The sequence below is a fragment of the Centrocercus urophasianus genome, unplaced genomic scaffold (assembly GCF_019232065.1).
Source record: "Centrocercus urophasianus isolate 14NV4802_14NV808 unplaced genomic scaffold, USGS_Curo_1.0 seq_14, whole genome shotgun sequence".
Classification (NCBI taxonomy): domain Eukaryota; kingdom Metazoa; phylum Chordata; class Aves; order Galliformes; family Phasianidae; genus Centrocercus; species Centrocercus urophasianus.
The window spans coordinates 8446350-8459700 of record NW_024884586.1 but is presented as its reverse complement, the minus strand read 5'-3'; the positions used below and the strand labels follow the sequence as shown (position 1 = coordinate 8459700).

General features: G+C 42.3%; 1 protein-coding gene across 3 annotated transcripts in view; it reads left to right on the top strand.

Moving 5' to 3' along the window:
* Positions 1-1496: 1496 nt before the first annotated feature.
* AP2A2 (adaptor related protein complex 2 subunit alpha 2) overlaps positions 1497-13351 on the top strand; it is a 41007-nt gene continuing 29152 nt past the window's right edge. For all 3 annotated transcript variants that reach the window (XM_042813846.1, XM_042813844.1, XM_042813847.1), the window contains exon 1: positions 1497-1603. In XM_042813846.1, the coding sequence (XP_042669780.1) occupies positions 1537-1603 (67 nt within the window). In that variant the 5' untranslated portion in view covers positions 1497-1536. The remainder of the gene's footprint in view (positions 1604-13351) is intronic.

Below are 13351 nucleotides of genomic sequence, written 5' to 3'. Positions count from 1 at the left end.
CATTGAGGAAGTTAGAAATGAAATAATTAAATACTGAAGAGCCCCAAAGGAGTGATTTGTGTGTTTACTCCCCTTTTCAAGCAGAGTTTACACCTGGCACTATTGTATCTATTCAGCTAGAAGTATGTAAAGGTAGTTTTAAGCATGCCTGCACGACTTGCAGCTGCAGTGACTAGAATGCAGCCACAAAAGACTGATGCACTTGTCCTTTAGGTGTCACTCTGCTTTTAAAAGAGAAGAAATTAGTTCAACTTCTTATTTTGGCTAACTCAAACATGAATATGTTTGTTTGCTTGTTTGAGAAAAATACTTAGGGAAATCATGTTTTCTACTTCAAAAGTAGATTGTTGTTATGCCTCAAAATCTGATTGTAAAGTTATGAAATGAGACATTTTTCTTCATGCGAGCCTCCATATGCAGATAATCTGTATCAAGACTGTGTGCAAGTGCTGTTAGTGTTCTAGATCTATCACACCCAGGAAAAAAAATCGATACACTGGCTACTACCAGGTATTGCAATCTTCTCCTTGGAATGGATAACAATGAAAAAACATGGGTGTAAAAATGTATCCTGAAAACATGCAGAAAATATCCTTGAGAGATATTACCTAAGCAATATACATAGTGATTACCAGAAAACATTGTGAGTCTTTCTATATGAGGTTAAAGCGTATCATTATTTGGAGGCACTGAAGCTCTACAAATTTAGGATGTAGGCTTTAAAATACAGAACATGAAACCACAGCAACAAACTACCCAGGGAAACAGTGAAATCGGCGGTGTCAGATCAGGGCTGTATGCCTTTCAGTAAGATAGACTGCAGCTGAAGTCTAGTTACTGGTCTCAATTCAGGCAAAAATAAATAAATGAAAACAGAAGGAAAAGGAAAAAATGAAGGCATAGATGAAAATAAACAGCTTGAAGGATGCAAGGAAAACATTAAATGAGTGATCTCCAGTATTCCTTAATGCTTGTAGAGGTCATTATAATCCATTAAGTATGCTAACCTCTAGCATTACGACTGAACTTCTCAACACACTGTTGTTTAGGCAGACTAGATCAGTTTTGACACCCTCTGAATCTATTTCCAGCTGATGAGATTAAATGCTCTGTGCAGTCCAACCTCTCTGGCTCATTTAAGGAAGTTTAACCTTGAAATGTTTTCCATCCCGAGAGAAGATGTGGGGTGGGACTGCGTTGCTCTGCTTGGTTGTGGCCTCCAGCAGAAACCCGTAATGCCCCAGGACATGAAGGGGCATTACGGCGCAGCGGACGGGAGGATGACCGGGGCCACCGCGGGCACGGCCGAGGGGCTGCGGAGAACAGGGCCGCTGCGGCGCCGCCTCCGCTCGGCAGGGGGCGCCACAGCCTCGCCGGCCGCTGCCCGCGGGGGCGCGGGAGCCACCCCGGCGCATGCGCGCTGCAGAGGCGGCGGCTGCAGCGGCCTGAGGAGCCCCGCGGGGAGAGCGGGCGGTGGCGGCGGCGGTAGTTGCGGTGGTTCGGCGTGTCGCTGGGCGGCCCTGATCGCGCGCCACGATGCCGGCGGTGTCGAAGGGCGATGGGATGCGAGGCCTGGCCGTCTTCATCTCCGATATCCGGAACTGTGAGTGGCGGCCGAGGCGCGGCGGGGCCTGGGCTGGACGGGGCCGGGCCGGCGGCCGCCGTGGGCCGTTGTGCTTCGGGTCGGGGCGTCCGCCCCTCATCCGTCTCCCCAGTCACCTCCCCGGCGCCCTTCTCTCCCCTTCCCTCCCCTTCCCTTCCCCCTCCGTCGCAGCGAGCCGCTGGCAGCGCGCTCCTCACGAAATGGCGACGCGCCCCGGGGGGCGGCGGGAGATGCGGGGGGGTGGGAGGGGGCGCCGGGACGGGAGGCTTTGCGATGCGGGAGCGGGCGTTGTTGGCGTGTCTGACGGCGCGTCGGCGCTTCCTTCACCCCCACGGCTCCGTTTGTCGGGGGAGAGCGAGAGGGGGGCCGATGCCCGTCGTTAGAGCGAGGCCGGGTTGGGTGGGCTCGTGGGGGGCCGCGGGGGGCAGCGCGGGTCTGCCGGAGCTGCCAGCGGCTGCCGATGCTCGTTGCGGGAAAAGCGGCAGGCCTCTGCAGGGCCGCACCGGGCCGGGCCTTCGCTGGCTGTGTTTACGCTTGGCTTAAGCCGCATTTAAAATCCTGGTTTGACGCGGAAGGCGGCTCTTGGGATCTTCTCAATGAAAAAAGGGATGAAGAGGGCTGCCTCCTAAGGGATGGGGATGCGACGTCCTCGCGTAGGGCTCTGGAGGAGGAGGAGGCTGCTGCTTGGAAGGGGGGTGTGAAGGCTGGGTGGTACCTGGCACCCACCCCTGCCGTGGGAATGGCAGGTGAGAGCAGGTTAATATTAATCTGAGTTAGAGATCTAAGTGTGCAATGTGGCAAGAATTCCCCAGGGGAGGGCTAAGGTCGTTGTGGTTGGCGTGATGAAACGGCTATATGTTTTGTCCACCTGCACGTTTCTGGGCTACTCGAGGCTATTCTAAAAGGATTGGCACCGAGGTTGCCTCTTTAAAAGATGAAAGTGGATTTGGAGACTGCTGAGTGTAAGTTATGGTGCTCTGACTGGGTTTGTATTGGGGTAACCACGAACTGGCTCAGAGAAGGCTCCAGCTTCAGAGTGCTTTGTGTTGATGACTTTGGAATTATTCCAGGAGTAACAGAAAAGGCTGCAGAGCAAATTCAACCAATGACATGACTCCTCCTAAATGTGCAGTTTCATTTGACTGAATTCAGGTGTTTTGGACTTACAGTCAGTCAGTACAGTAAACAGGAACCTTGTATGTAAAATTCAAGGTCCTGCGTCTTCTTAACAGCAGAGGTTTTGTTGACATTTTCTTCTGAACTGAGTTGCAAGTCCTTTGATATCTTCTATAAGCTGCCTTCTGCACATACGGAACACGTTCAAGACGATCTCAATGCTCTTGAGCTTTGGCTGGTTGAACCAGATGTTTCCTGAATATCTACAAGTACGCTAATATTGTATGCCAGCTGCATGCGTAACGTAGTTTCACCTTGTCATAGAATTTATGACTGTCACCCTTGTAACTGTTGTTTTGGGATAACTTCTTTAACCTCTTTATAGCTAGAAGCACTAAGATTTTTATTCTTCAAGTATCTCTTATGTCTTGCAATTGCTTAACACTTTCCTCTCATATTCCCTTCTTCTGAATTTCTCTGAAAATAAGACAGCAGTCAAGCTCTGGGGTACCTGCCCTACGCTTAAGGACTTGGAATGGCAAGATTGGATGTGGAAGGATAGAACAAATTAACTGCTGATTTCCCCACAGACTTTCCATTTTGTAAGCAGCGCAGGAATGGATGTAACAACTATCTCTGTTCAGTTTGAATAACAAGCCATGCTCACAGTGTCTAGTCTACAAGAGTAGCAAAGATGTAACTAATTTGTGGAACAAATAAGGTGTTAACCCTTTATCTTTTTAAGCATACAAAGATGGTTCTGGATTGTTTTGTCTCTGTCCAGACAGCTATTTGTAGGCTGTAATTACCTTTGTGTCTTTCTCATTTTAATAATGAAGAAGGTAACGCATCTTATAAATCTAAACAGTTGTCTATCTAAAGAGCTGATAGATCCCACAAATAGGTGATCTGTGGTAGCCGTCCAATGGCGCCTGAATCTTTACTGTTAAGGGAGACTTAAGTGTTGCCAGTTAACCATGGGCTGTTGTATCTAAGATTCCCAAATATATTTAAGAGCGTGGTCTGGAAACTTTGTGCTTTACAAACACTGGTATTGGCTTGAGTTCCATCTTTCCAATTTCAGAGTAGATACTTGTCAAGAACAAAAAGAAACAGCTACTCAGTTAAACAAGATCTTGTGACATGAATTAAGAACATGTTCCTGTTCTGGACAGGAGGGAAGCTAGACACCAAGTGCAGCTGATAGTTGTACTGATGTGAAAAATACCTGCTGGCAGTGTCAATTTTGGTCTTAATTTTCGTAGAGTTACAGAATCACCAAGGTTGAAGAAGACCCACAGGATCACCCAGTCCATCCATCCGCCTGTCACCAATAGTTGTCACTAAACCATGTCCCTTGACACAAAATCCAAACACTCCTTGAACACCCCCAGGGCCAGTGACTCTACCACCTTCCTGGGCAGCCCGTTCTAGTGCCTGACCACTACTCTAGAGAACTGATATTTCCTAACATCCAGCCTGAATCTCTTCTGGTGCAGCTTGAAGCCATTCCCTCCAGTCCTGTCACTAGATACATGAGAGAAGTGGCTGACCCCCAGCTCACTACAACCTCCCTTCAGGAAGTTATAGAGAGCAATGAGGTCTCCCCTGAGTCTCCTCTTCTCCAGACTGAACAATCCCAGCTCTTTCAGCCACTCTTCATAAGACTTGTGCTCCAGACCCCTCGCAGAACAATTTTGGCTTCGTTTGACTCATTTATCTCTTTCGTAATACTGCCATGTATGACTGAAGTTTTAATTTGACTTCAGCCCCTTCAGGTTACAGTGTAAGACTCTTTCAGAAAGGCTTTCCATGGATAGGGAATTTGCATCATATTTGTTGCTGAATATCGAAAATGTAGATATATGTGCTAACTGTGCTTAGGTGGATGCAGAGCATGTTTCCAAGGTAACAACATAAGTCTTTTAAGGAATCCTTACATAAATTTTGAGCTTTTCTCTTTAGAAATGCTTAATCACGCATCAACTTTTATTTTTTGGGGCGTTTGTACCTACAGTGTCTGCGGCTCTAAACAACATATCATTCTCTTACAAGTATATTGAATTAATAATCTGGGAGTAATGCCTGTCCATTTTTACAAGTCCATTGCAGTGCTTCAAAAATTGTCAGCAATTTTTGGTTCTTACAGCTAAAGCTGAGTGCAAGTGAATAACAGCTAATGTTGCCTGTCTGTATTGAACAGTTAAAAGTTGTCACTCCCATGTCAGCTAAGCATGTTTCTGGCACCTGAGTTATCTGCTTATCTGATAAACTTCTTAATCTCTATATTAAATGCTTGTATGACACATGTAACTTTGAATTCAAAATGACTTTCTGTGTGATTTTTTTTTTTTAAAAAGTCTGCTTAAACTAGGCTGGCTTCTCAAATCTGTAGAGCTACTTTTTGTTTGTTTGTTTGAATATGTGTGCTGACTTTTTCAAAATGATACTAGTGCAAGATACATGAAGAAAAAACATTTCAAGTGATTTTTTAAAGCCTAAGTGTGGGAAAATGACTTGTGTTAGCTCACCAGGGTGTTTGGATTTTTTTTTTCAGGGCACCTTCTTGTTCCAGGCCGTGTACTTGGCCTATAGAGATCCTGGTGGAGAAAACTGACCTTTTAAGAAAAGTGAAAATAACCTGACAACTTGCTGGTAGATATATGGGCTTTTCTAGAAGCTTAATCAGGTGGATTGCTTTGTAACATATAGGGAATAGTTACAGTAAAAAGGCTTTCTGTGCTTGTCTTACAGAGACCCTGGAGATAAGAAAACCAAGACTGAAAGCTCAACTAAGCACTTAGCTAAGATAATGCAGGTAGTTAGCTCTTATTTAATGTGGTTTGCTGAGAAAATAACAAGACATGGCTGTACTGTAAAACAGACTGTGATGGTTGTGGAGCTCAGAAGCTCTGAATTGTAGTTTAATGGAGCGCCATCCAGACTTAAAAGTTCCAGTTTGGAGAAGCTCTCATTGCTGCCATGATGAAGTGCCTAATGAGCTAAAGCCCATTTGAGATCTCCATGTGATGTGGATACAAGCATATGAAATGCTTATTTTTAGCTGAATTATGTTTATTTTTTCTTGTGCATGTACTAGAAAGGTGATCTTGCTAATGCAAGATGGTGTTTTATGAGCTCTCTTGGCTGTCTTTGCTAATGTAGCAGTTAGACTCATCATCCCAAGTCTGTTTTTCTTGTGAGAATGGCTTTGTGCTGTCTGGTGATAAAGTTTTGTGTCATCTCTCACTCAAGCAATTCATTTGCAACAGCAGCATTATCTGCTATTCACTCTAAAAACTAGCAGAACTCACTTCTTTGTGTGGGTTTTTTCTTTTTTCAAAATTTTTTGAGGGCTGATAGTGTAGAAATAGATTTCATACTATAATGGAAACTACTACTGGAAACCCCATGCTCCACTGTAGTATCAGGAAGCTGTCTTTTCTTGGGCTGATGAAATGCACCTGTGTAGAGGTAAAAGCTTCTTTTGCCACAGGTCTGTAGAACAAAAGTTTTTTATTTCCCTTGCTTTTGTCAGTAACTGTCTTACCTTTTCAGTGTCACCTTGGAAGTTGAACAGAGTGAAGAAGGATTCCTTTTGTTCTTTTGTACCAAGTTACTGTTCCTTTCTCTTTGGGCTGTATTTTTTTTTTTCCTTAGTTAAAACTTAGCTGATACATTAAACAAGGTTGTATCTCTTCACATAGAAGTTATTTCATTACTTCTTGTTCTTACTGGATGGTAGGAGGGAGAAAAAAGTAGATGAAGATGGTAATTAATAGACGAGAGCTAGGATCTTTCATGTAGCATCCAACTTCTCCATTAGAGTCACTGGAATAATATACATCTGCTGAATTTGAAATCCTTTGGATAAAGGCTGCCCATCAGGACTAGTAAGAGAAAGTTTAAGGCTGCTGCAGAGAATATGGCATTGGTCACATCAGTTAATGAGCACATATAGGATTATTTTGCTAAGGTTGCTCAGTCCATTTTAGGTGTGATGGTTAAACTGGGAGACTTTGAATAAGCCTCGCTCTGTTCTTGTGTTTTTTGAACATGAGCTAAGGTGGAAAAGAGTCCATAGTGACTTGTATTACCTCAGTGCAAATACTGCATTATCCTGCTGAAGGGAGTGTAACTGTACTATATAAAAATGCTGTTCAAGAAAATGGTTACTTAAATACTGATCAGTCAAAGAAGGAGGAAGAACTGCTTTCCATAACAGCCTTATGTTGTACTTCTGCATTTGCATGTTGTCTTGGCTTGAAGCTTTCTTTTGATAGGAGTCAATGTTGTCTTGCCAACTAAGCTGCCAAATGAATGTTGCAGTTGTCATAAAGTCACTAAGATACAAGCTTTCAGTAGGCTTTCACTTCATATGGGGGAATATCTTAATGCTGGGTGAAAGCCTTAATGCATGACCCTACTACAGAGTGGTTTTCTTAACTTGTGATGCCTGTTTAGCCAAAAAAAAAGCATCCATGTTGAACACTTAGGATGATTAAACTCACACTGAATTACAGCAACAAGAGCATCTAAACTGTAATGGGATTTGGAAGCTGCCGTTTGTTCTCGAATCCCCTTCCCTTTCCTTACAAGCACAAGGAGTTAATAGATTACTAGATTACAGTAAAGCCTGTGACTTCCTGCTGTTTCACGAAAAGCGTTGTTACAGCGACAAACCAGCAACATAGTGGGGGAAAAAGTAAGTTGTGTGCATACTGTCCACTTAAAGTGCAACATATGAGGAATGTGCACTAGTGGGTTCTTAAACGCAATCAGCGTGTCACTGATCTCTTTGACTGTAGCAATTTATATCTAGTCATAACAGGATGTCCCAAAGCACAACAGTTTTCATCACTGCCACTCTAGACTTGTTTTTCTGGAGTTTGGAGAGAAAGAAGGGAGAAGAGTCAGACACTTTTTCCCCTGATTGAATGTATCTTGTGGAAGGACAGCATCTATTCACATTTTTCTTTGTATCAGGATTTTATCACTAACTCATTGAGCAAAAAGCTTCTTGTTCTGCAGCCTCAATCAATTTTAGAAAAAGAACTGAAGCCATACTAACATCTTGCAAAGGTACAGTATTTTTCAGCAGTGTCTTTGGATTAGATGCACAGTGGGTTTGGTCTGTAAGCAGCACAACCAGCATCCTACTTCAGGTATAGTCCAATGGACCTGTAATTTGCAGCTCACTCATAGAACTTTTGCTAGTTTAGCCCAGTGGAGGAATTTATACAGGCTAGCTCACCTAAAGCTAGGCACAGAGCAGACAGACCCCTCCACTGGATTACTGTGTAACCTACCTCCTTTCAGGCTTCTCATCTGCTGTGCTAAATAACCAGCTGTCTCAGTGATTACAGAGGTAGAGGATGGATTTGGTGTTTTATTTCACGATTCTAATTAATTATCAGCATGGGAAATGGCTGATCTGTACTATAGGACTGTAACATGACTGTCCTGCTGGCAGGTAAAAATAATAATAAAAGTATATAATAAAAGTAATAATGTGCTTTAGTGTACATGCAAGTACTTAGGAGTTCTTTCACAAATGCAAGACTACGCGTGCTGATTGGTGTTATGTGATTTTTCTTTCGTGTATGTGCATGATTTTTGCTGTAGAGGTGCTAGTGTTTGTTTTGATTTTGATCCCCCTCTTTTAACCAATATCTTTCTCTGTCCCCTGACAGAGCAGAGTTTTAGAATGCTATGCAGTCTTAGAATCGTGCTGGTAACCATTTTTAGCAGTAGGAAAGGCAAGTGGATAATCTGATTGCTTTAAGCTGTCTGAAGTGTGCTTGGACGATGAATGTAGTGAACTTGCTCTCTGCTTGGTCATGGATTCTGCTCTCTTCTGGTGGCGTTATCACTTATGGTAAAGCAGATTGGATTTACCACTTGGACACTAAATAAACCAAGCTTGCTTTCGGCTGTGTTGGATCCCTAATTCTCCTGACATGCAGCAGTACAAGGCAGTAGCCAAAATGTGTGTACTGGGGGAGAGCAGTGCCAAGGAACAGTCTGGAGTTGCTGTCTTTCAGGAGGAATAGCCTTGAACCAAAGTGATGATGAAACTACATCAACGTATTTTGCTGTGGATTCTCTACCAACTAACTCACCAGTCACCTTAGATGTTCCAAATGGAGAGGCTAATGAAAACCTAAGATAACAAATACGTTCTGAAGTTTGCAACTAATGACAAGTTTCTAACTCCGTTAAGCTAGCTGACAACTCTGACAGAACTTCAAAATAAAGAACTTGATTTGGGTAAGAACTCTCGTGTTCTTCCTGAACAGATGTTCCTGGCCATTGGAGTTTAAAGTGGAAGAAGCTGCTGCTTTTAGCCCTGGTGGCATTCGTCGTACTGCTTTCCCAGACAGAACAAGACTTGTTGTGTCTTCAAATCCTGTTTGATAATTTAATGTGCACAGACGTGTGCTGCTGGACAAACGGTAGCGCCACAAATAGAAGCTAGCCTTACTTCTTGCCTTTAAGAAGCAGGACAGAGTGCTGTTAGGCTCTTTCTTATGCTAATGAAGCCTCCTACCCAGCATGCTTTATAGCTCTTCACACTAATAATGGCACATCTATAATCACAAGATAGTCAGATGGCCAGAGGGCAATTAAGGCTACCAGGTAACACAATGTAACAGTTCTAACCAGTGCACTAATTCAAAATAAATGAATTAGTGGGTGAACTTAATTATGCTGGCTGCTGGCCATAGACAATTCAGAGCCAGGTGAGTTCTGGAAATATTTCAACTTTTTTGAGGTAAATCTTTTGCTGTAAATGTTGTCGGTACACTTGTCTTTTAATAAAATCTTGCCTGAAGAAGTCTACTCTGTTCGGTGTTTGCGCAAGCTTGTATGGAATAAGTGCTTCTCTGCTCCTTTGGGAAACAAACGTGCGGACTTGATCAGAAATATACTAAATTCTCCATGTTTGTTTATTTAAAAGCTAACAGCTTGTTACAGCTCTGCCCATGCAGATGCATTTTGTGCATCAGACTTGACTTAAGCTTTTTATAGTTAGTGCAGCAACAAGTTAATCCTGCTGGAGCAGATCACCATTTAAATGAGCCACAAGTAGCCCACTAATTCCAGCCTTGAAGTACTTGCTTAGTCTTGCAGTCCTGCCAAATTAGGATTATAGTGTCTCTAGGATGTTCAGGTGAGCAGACACAACAATCCGTTTCCTGTAACTTTCCTGTTTTTTCATTCTTCTGTAGATTTTAATGTAAAATCCCAAGCTTAAACACATTGATATTACTAAAGCTTTGACTACTCCCTGGATTGCCAAGAGGTTAAGGGTAGTTGCCTATTTCCCAAGGAGCTGGATAACTTTTGATGTTCAGTAGTCTATCTTTGTCAAACAAGATAGTAATTAAAGATAAGAGTAGAACACAGAATAAGTATACCTTGCCTAATGAAAGCAGTATGCAGTACAGTGGAGTCTGAAGCATGGCAGTCTGCCAGATGTGAACTGCTTGCAGAGTGCCTTGGACCATATTGGGGCCAGATATCTACTTAGGTACTTGTCTTGGAGAAGACTGACAGCAGTCATACTCTGTGGCTGTAAGTACGTGTCTTCTACACAACAACTGGCCAGAATGTACCAACTTGAAGTCACCTCTTTTATTCACTTGCTGTGGCTATTTAACCACAGGCATACTGAGCTAGAAGAAGTCAGGAAGAATGAAAATGAGAAGGATGTGGCCTGGATGTAATCTAGTGTCCTACTTATTCTACCCATCAGTATATAAATTACATGACCTTTATGAAGTCCCTCGGAATGGAATGGCTTGGCTACAATATGTCATATTGGAATACAGCTCTGATAGTTTCTTGAAGTTGCTTAACAGCCTGCAAATGAGACAGATGGAATGACTGCCTTTGAAATGAAATGTAAGCCTGTAGTTCTGCAGCATGGTTCTCTTTCAGCTGTCACCAGCAGTGGGCTTATCTTCATTTTTGACCATCCTTGAGGATGCTTCTGTATTTCTTGCTGTGACAGAATCAAACAAGTAGAAATTCTTCAGTGAGTGTTACTGTAGCTGAGTAATAAGGAAAACGTGTTGGTTAAACATGTTTTCTTTAGCTGTGGGAAGGAAGATCCATCTAAAACTGATGCTTAGTTTTCTGGGTTTTTTTGTTTTTTTTTTTTTCCTTCTACATATAACAAAGAAAAACTGTCAGCCACTGTGAGACTTTATTGTGTTTTGTCAACATTTCATGTGAGCAGTAAGTTAAGTTTGGATAAGATTACTGTGCAATGTAACTGTTGGAGGCTTCTGGCAATTTTACATTTTTAACGCTGTTTCAGCTTAGTTTTAACTCGTGCTGGTGCTGAGAGATCTTTGCCTCACCTTGGGAACGGACAATAGTGAAATTCATTCATTGGCTTCAGAATTTAAGCCATTTTACTTGAACTTGAACGGCGCAGGAGGAATTTTGAGGGACAAAAGCATATCTTTTAGTCTTGCTGTTTATCTAACAGCATTGTTGACATTAATAACCCTGCAGGTGACATTTGGGATAGCTGTTAAAGCAGTAGCTTTAAAAGTATTGTTGTATACATATATATGGCTGTTCTGCGTCTTCTTGCCTCACTCCATAATGGCTCATTCTACACAAGCCTGCAACAGCCAGTTAAATGAAACTCCTAGGAGATTAAGTAATTTCTTTATTATTTCCAGATGCTTTCTGGATGAAATGTGTGTAATAAGGAGACGGTTTAGGACTTAATCATCCAACTTTGGTTTCCAATATGTGGAGTTAAGTTTTTATCACCAGCTGGTTGCTATGGTAGCTGTGTTTTGTCAAGTTCTCGATGAGATTATGTAGTGCATTCAAAATAGAACAGCCTGCAGGAATTACTAAAAACGGGCTGGTTTTATGTTCGTGTACTGTGCAGATTTATGATTTATGGAGAATCTACAAATTCAAACTGAGTTTGCTGTTTCTGATGGGTCTTCCTGGCAGCGCACTGTTCCAGCTGTGTGCTCAGGGGGTGGGATTTTGTTTTTGTCTTTTGCTGAGACTGCAATCCATTTCTGTCAAAGGATGCTGACTTCACAGATTCCTGAAGTATTTTAGCCTAGCTTCCCCTAATGCTCTGTTATTTCTTAGAACGTAAAGAACTCAATTTATAGCTGTAACCAATAATGCATGAGTATAATGGATAGAGTATAATGGTGCTTCAAAAAGAAAAAGCTTGAATTTCACTTTGGGTTAAGAAAAGCTGAATGAGACATACATACTTGTCGTGTTTCTTACCTCCCTCTCCATTTCAGACTTCAGGGATTATTGCCACACTTCCTGAGATTGGAGAAACAGTTAATAATATTTGAGAGTAAATATTTCAATGCTTGCAGACATTGCCTAAAGACCTAGAGCTAAGACCTAGCTTCCAAACTTAATGAAATATTCTACTCAAGCTAGTGATATCCCAGACTGAAGTATGTTCTCTGACCAGTTTATCTAGATGATGTACACAGTGTCCAGCCTCGCTGGTAACACTAAAATGATATGCCCCTTTCACTTGGCAGAGAAGATAAATGAGTAGCTCTAGAAATTAAAACTTTATCCTCTGATTTTTGTTTTACCAGAGCAGATGAATTGCTGGAAATAAGGAATGTGTTTTCAGGCCTGACAAAGAATACTGATTGAAGACAGTGTAGGGAACTTGGAAAGTTTTAAACTTACATGAACACTTGCATCCTTTTGGCATATATTTCAGAAGCCCGACTTCTGTTTAGTGTTGAATTCCTAAAGCTGACAAGACTCTGTGGTGAGAACACCAGCATATCTCCTGCACGTGAACAGGACAAATAATCTACTTCAATTAAGACAAATAAAAAATGTGTGGCAGAAGATACTTTAGGCTTTAGATTCTATCAGTTATCTATTTATACGGAGAATGGTGCTTCTGCTGTAAAACCTGCTTGTTAGAGGTTGGCCAAGTTGAATTTGAAGAAGACTGTGTGTGTGAAATGTTGGTGGAAACAGGTTAAACTTTGTGATCCAAGCAGATGAGTTCTAAAGAGCGAGGGAAGTGAAGGAAGTGAGCTGTGATCTCTAGCCTTGTCAGCCCGGAAATGAATTGGAGTTTCTAGGCCAAATGAAAAGCTGGAGATATGCCCTGATTTATCTGAAGAACAAGATGCATTTAGATAGCGAATGCGATTTATGGTGCAGAACAGGTACTGTGAATCCTTGAACCCTGAAAAGCTTTACCATGTTAATAACAATAGGTGGACGAGTATGTACAAGTAAGTAGTTTTTCAGGGCTGGGTGTGGGGGAAGATGGTTTTCTTTTAGTTGTGTGCACTGCCTGCCAAGGCGCCCAACACCTCAGTGACTTGAGTCTATCAATGTCAGAGAATGAAAACGTTCACTTTAAGCCCATCTGTAAGCATTTTTGTTCAAATGACAAGGGAAACTTATGTAGTTGCTTTGACTTTGGGCCTAACTTGTTTCTGTTTGTATGGTGTGCTGGTCTTTCTGCATGTTCTCTTCTTTCTGCACTCTTGTGGCCATTATTGTAGCTTGTTAGTATAAACCAGTTTTCTGCATGCTATGCAAAATGCAGAAGTTGTTTTTTGTTTAGGTGTGGAATCTTACTGGTTG